Source organism: Octodon degus, unplaced genomic scaffold (genome assembly GCF_000260255.1).
Source record: "Octodon degus isolate 3935 unplaced genomic scaffold, OctDeg1.0 scaffold00006, whole genome shotgun sequence".
NCBI lineage: Eukaryota > Metazoa > Chordata > Mammalia > Rodentia > Octodontidae > Octodon > Octodon degus.
Window position 1 is genome coordinate 28,270,491 of NW_004524582.1, and position 6,000 is coordinate 28,276,490.

A 6,000-nucleotide genomic window follows, 5' to 3' on the forward strand; every position below is an offset into this window, starting at 1 on the left:
CTCATTTCCTAAGTCACACTACCAGTTAGGTATTCCTTATCTGAAAATGGTTGAGATAAGATCTTGGGATTTGGTGTTTTGGTGTTCTTTTCTGACTTCAAAATATTTGCGTATGTACAAAGATTTCTGTCATGGGGTGGAGACCCAAGCCTGAGCACCAAAGGCATTGCATTCCATTGACTTACGATTGACATGTTATTTACCTGTTGTTTACTTCTTTTTCTCCTGTGTGTAATTGTTTGCCCTATTCAGTTGGTTGCTTCTGATCTCATTTGTGAAGTTCTGATCATTTTGGTCCCTCTCTAGAACATCTTTCAGGAGCCTGTGCAGGGTTGGCTTTGTCATCATGAAATTCTTTAGTTGTTCTTTGTCATGGAAGTATTTCACTTCTCCTTCAAACTTGAAAGAGAGTTTTGCAGGGTATAGTAGTCTGGGCTGGAATTTGTTTTCATAGAGGACTTAAAGTACTCTGCTCCATGCTCTTCTTGCCTTCATGGTTTGTGAAGAGAAGTCGTCCGTAATTCTGATGGGTTTTCCTTTGAACGTGATCTTCTTTTCTCTAACGGCTTTCAGTAGATTATTCTTGTGCTGGATTCCTGGGATATTGATTGTTATATGTCTCAGTGTGTTTTTAATTGGGGTGGGGTTACTTGGCATTCTGTATGCTTCAGTTAACCTGAATGTCAAATTGTTTCCTCATAGTTGGGAAGTTTTCTGCTATTACTTCTGCCCATATTTTTTAATGTCATATGTATTGACTCCTTTCTCATTGATACTTATTAGTCTCACATTGTTCATCTTTGCATCGTCTTGCAAGTGATGAATTTTTTTCCTGCATCCTAGTTATTTTTAAGAGATCTTTTCTTTTCACTAGCTGCACCAGCATCTTCAAGATCTGAAACTCTGTCTTCACTTTCACCTAAACGGTTTTGCAAGTTTGTGATTGAGATTTTTAAGTTCCTCTATGTCTTTTTGACTCTGCTACATGTGATCTGTTTCTTTCCTATATTGCTTATTTGAGGAGTCCATCATTTTTCTGATCTCTATTTTTATCAATGTCTTTAGAAGCTATTACTCTGTTTAGTATCTGTGCTGCCAAAGTGAGCACAAGAAGCTGTTACTCTTTTACTGCAGTTTTTTTCAGATTGGGTTTCCTCCCTATGTTTCTGTATTTCATTCTTCAGATACTATCAGTTCAGAGAATTCTTTATTTCAGAAGATAATTCTGCTCTGAGTTCCTCTATAACTTTCTGCTGTTGCTTATTTACTTTCGACGCTATTAATTCATACATTTGAGCTGAGCTAGAGTCCTCTGCACTTTTTCTGGTTTTGCATTGGGTTTCCTCCATATGTTTCTGCATTTAATTCTTCACTGCAGATGCTATTAGTTCAGGGATTTCTTTTTTCATTTCCAATCTGAGATCCTCTATTCCTTTCTGCAGTTGTTTCTTTATTTCAGAAGCTGTTGATTCATTGATTTCAGCTGTGTGATTCCCAATTTGTTCTGTGTTAGTGTCCTCTGCACTTGTTATGAGTGGGCTTTGGGTCTAAGATTCCATTTTGCTCCTTCTTGTTGTCATTTTGTATAGCACTGTACTCTGACCTTTGTTGTAAAGCCTTGGTACAGTTATAACCTTCACACCTACTGAAATTCAGGTGCAGATCTACACAGTTTGGATTTATCCAGCTGTGCCTGGCTTGGGTCTGGCTGCTGTGCTCAGCTCCTTCCTGCTGCAGCCCTTGGTAGTGAACATGTTGTGCCCCTCTGGCAAGATGTTCTGCTCCTGGACTAGCTGGGTGATTCTGTCCCCTACTCTGTCTCAAGGGACTACAGCTGCAGAGTTTCACCCCAAGCCTATATGCCAGGCCTGCGCTGAGTCTGAAAGGGACAAGGTAGAGTAGGGGAGAAAGGAAGCTCCCCCCTACACTCACCAGGCCTGGGCTAGGGCTGGATCTGGGGTTCCCGAGAATGCGGCAGAAGTTCTCACTCACTGGGCGGGAGTAGGGGAGACTGGAGTGGTGGTTGGGGGGGGGGGTCCCAAGGGAGTGGGAAAAGGTCTCAACCACGCTGTGCCTGAGCTTGGACTGGACCAGCCCTGCTGGTGCAGGGTAGCCGGAAGCTCTCCCACACACTGACTGGGCCTGGGCTAGGGCTCTACATTAAGTTCCATATGTAGCTTGTGTACGTGCCCTGCCATCTGGGTGCCTGGGATCAGGCACTGGCCATGGCCCCCTCAGAGGGGCAACTTCCACACTTCTCCTTAACCCTGCCCTACATTACTGGGATTCAGAGACTGGCGAGAACGACTCCTTCTCTGGGAAAGGCCACACGAATCAGGTGTCTAGGATGACGGTGGATGAGTCAGGGCAGCTGGTCAGCTGCAGCATGGATGACACTGTGCGGTACACCAGCCTTACGCTGCGGGACTACAGGTAAGAGCTGCGGGTGGGGGTGCCTTTCCCCTTTCTGCGCATCGCTCTGTTGAGCCCTGGACCTAGCAGGTCTCCTAGTCCTTCCCTCATCAGTGATGGGAAGTTGTGAGGGAGCAGGTTGGGCAAGGCCCTGACCTTGGGCAACACTCAGTCCAAGCGGCATCCTACTGCTTGGGTGAGAGACCAACGGGCACCAGATTCAGACAGCTCCTGCTCACTGGGGTTTTGCTGGGAGAGTCATTGCCAGTGAGGGACAGGAAGTGCTGGGCACAGGCAGGAGGATGGAAAGTGGCCCTGGACCAGTCCCACCAGCCCCAGGCTGCCCACACCCAAGGCTCCCACTAAGCTAGCCAAGCCTGATAGCTTCAGGCAGAACCATTGTAGGGAGCCCTAGAGACCCCATGTCTGACCCAGCTGCATGGAAGTTTTCTGATGTGCGGTATTCAGGAAATGTGTGCTCACATTTGTGTTCACCTAAACTCTAGGATGACTTTTGATTGCATTACCTGAGATGGATGGAAACATGATTTTAGCACACTGAAAGTAGTGCACTCCTGGCAGTTACCCTGCTGAACTTAGGGTAACTAAGCTCCCTCCTTCGGGAAGGAGCAGGCTTGGTTCTCTGCTCAGGATGCCAGGATATGAGCTATGCTACAGGGAGTGATGGTGTGGCCTGTACCTGCCTGGGATCCATAGCACCATAGTGTCCCTCTCACCGCATTTGCCACCTTCTTGCCCCTGCAGCCCCCGTGTGATTCATGACCTCTGCCCTGGAGTAGTGGGTCATTTTTAATCACCATCCCTCATCTTCCTGAACACTCGCTCAGCTGCATAGCTAAGTCGCATTGGTTTTACAGTGCGGGCGTGTGTCAGCCACTGCAGCAATGAAATCATGTGTTTTCTCTACCAGCGGGCAAGGAGTCGTGAAACTGGATGTCCAACCCAAGTGCGTGGCCGTCGGCCCCGGGGGCTATGCGGTGGTTGTGTGCATCGGACAGGTATGCATTTGGCTTTGTCTCGAGCTGGAAGAGGGGGTAGGTAAGGGACTGCGCCTCCTGCTGAGGAGTGGCCTGCCTCAGTGCTGTGTGAGCAGGTCTGTGTGCTGGCCTTGCCCTGTTGACATGGAAAGAAACAGGTACAGGAGAGGAGGGCACTGCCCACGGTCTGACCGATAGAGGGACAGCTAGGATCCTGCACTGCACATCAGGCCCAGTGCTAGCAGTCCTGCCATCTCCCAGCCCTGCGTGATGGAGCTGTGTGACCTTGAATCTCTCCTCCCCCCCTCAGACTCACAGGTGTGGTGATGAGGGTGTGGCTCAGCCACGTCCTGTCATGGTCAAGACCTCAGGGTGACACTGGGTCTCATGGGTTCCTGGTCCCATGCCAGGATCACCTGCACACCTTTTCTTTTGGAATTTGTGGAACAAAGGGCCCTTTTCTGGAATTTACACCATTTGTCAGGGATCTTGGCATCTCTGTAGCCAGGAAGGGGTGATGTAAGTGACACCCTACTAAAGAAAGCTGCCGTTAGGCATCTACCATATGACTCTGGTGGTCTGTGAACCAAATTGCTTTAGAGAGAGAGGGTCTCTTTTTCCCAGATATTGAGCACTTCCTGCCAGGCCATGGCTGTAGATAGGCAGGATGGCCAGCGGGGCACAGCAGCAGATGGGCAGGGGCTGTTTGTCCACAGCACAGGTGTGGGAAGCATGTGTGTGCCTTGGCCCTGACCTGACATTGGGGCCCTTTCCAGGTGAAGACCTTCTGCAGGCGCCCCCAAGGAAGTCGTGGGGCCAAGAGCTCCACGAGAGGCCCAGGACGTTAGGTCAGGGGAGAGCCAGCTTCAAGTCCCACCTCTGCCCCTCTCATGTTCGTGCCCTCGGAATGGGGTGCTGCCACCCGTCCACAGCACAACACAGAAGCAGAGTACCCAGGGAGTGGGGTGCACTTAAGAGTTTGATGTGGGACAGAACCAGAGCTGGCTTGGGTCCTGGGCACACTTTCGGGGAGCCAATCCATCAGATCCAGGAGCAGACAGGAGGGGTCCCTGTGGGACGGGGGGCACCCTCTTGTGCGCACTGGGGAGCTGAGGTAGGGCCAGTGTGGTGGCCACAGGCAAGGACCCAGGCTTCTGGGGAGCTCTCCAGTAACACCCCATAGCGGAGCTCTACCCTGTTTTCTCCCTGTGACATCGAGGAGCTGACCACTGTTACACACTCACAGCAAAGCACTGTAAAATAGCACGGAACTCGGGAGCCGCAAGCTGCTGCTTTTGCTTCCTATTGTAGGTGCCATGCTTATCCTTGCCGCTGAACTATCTTCCGGAGGCCTGGCTCCTTCTGGGTTCTCATCCCCCTAGCAGAAGGGCCAAGGACCACCTTCAAGCTGCCCCCAAAACAAGCAGATGGCTGGACTAGGGCCCGGCCACTGCCTACCTCCAGAGCCCCTTCTGCCAACACATGTCTGGGAGCAGCTCCTGTGGGGCCTGGACTCCAGGCTGGCACACAGGGCACTCTGAGGACAGCCCAGGGTCCCAAGGATTCAAGATCACGTGGCAACTTGGGCAGGCAAGCAGCTGAAGGCTGCAGGGGCCCTGCTGTAATGCTGAGCTGCTACTGCCTCCCTCCATGAGGCTGGAGCTGCTCGCACTCGATTGCGGGGCTTTCCTGGTGCTCGGTTATGGACTGCCACGCCATCCCCAGGCTACAGAGGAGCAGTGCCTTGAAGGACACTGGCTCTCTCCGGTGACCTGCGTGTTGCTCGGGGCCTTTCTCCCCCCCTCCCCCCCGCCCCCGGGCTGCTGTCTTGCCCTTGGCCCTACTCTCTGGGGACCCCATTCAGCACTCCCTGCACACTGTCTCAAGATTGAACCTGTGGGGCCTGGCACCATGATGGCTGTGCCTGTATGGATACGCCGGCTGTCCCCAGCTCCCATCCACCGCCATTGACTGATGAGGGCGGGAACAGTTCTGTCACCAGTGACCTAGGCTAGGCCACGCATCTTCATGAGGGCCTGCTGCTGTAATGCCCCCGTGTGTCTCACAGGTCGTCCTGCTGAAGGACCAGAGGAAGTGCTTCAGCCTAGACTGCCCTGGCTACGAGCCCGAAGTGGTAGCAGTGCACCCCGGCGGGGACACGGTGGCCATAGGGGGCGTGGTAAGCCCTTTCCTTCCTCCATGCCCACTAGTAACCAGGTGATATGGGGTCCCTGTGAGCTGTGTGCATCATGGGAGGCGCCTGCAGCCCCACAGTGTGAGGCCTGTTCAGAGCCCCGCACCCTACTGCCTGGAGCAAGACCTCCCCCCCCCCCAACCCCTGCAGCAAGGTGTAGAGCGATCCCATAGTATCTCCATCTCGGCTTCAGTGGGGCAGGGGTGAGGGTGCACTGCCGTCTGCTGGCTGAGCTGCATGTGGCTAGGGTGATGGTGGCAGGAGAGTGGGGAGCACTGTACAGGTGGCACCCAGGATCAGGTACCATGACCTTGGCCTGGGAGTCAGGCCTGCAGTGGTCAGGATACTAAAGAAGGTTCTCTCTCTCTCTCTCTCTCTCTCTCTCTCTCTCTCTCT

General features: G+C 52.4%; 1 protein-coding gene across 1 annotated transcript in view; it reads left to right on the plus strand.

Moving 5' to 3' along the window:
• The window catches only part of Wdr1 (WD repeat domain 1), a 33,481-nt gene that overhangs the window by 22,910 nt on the left and 4,571 nt on the right, over positions 1-6,000 (plus strand). Inside the window, exons 10-12 of the mRNA XM_004624565.3 lie at positions 2,277-2,433; positions 3,344-3,431; positions 5,479-5,589. Coding sequence (XP_004624622.1) covers positions 2,277-2,433; positions 3,344-3,431; positions 5,479-5,589 — 356 coding nt within the window. The remainder of the gene's footprint in view (positions 1-2,276; positions 2,434-3,343; positions 3,432-5,478; positions 5,590-6,000) is intronic.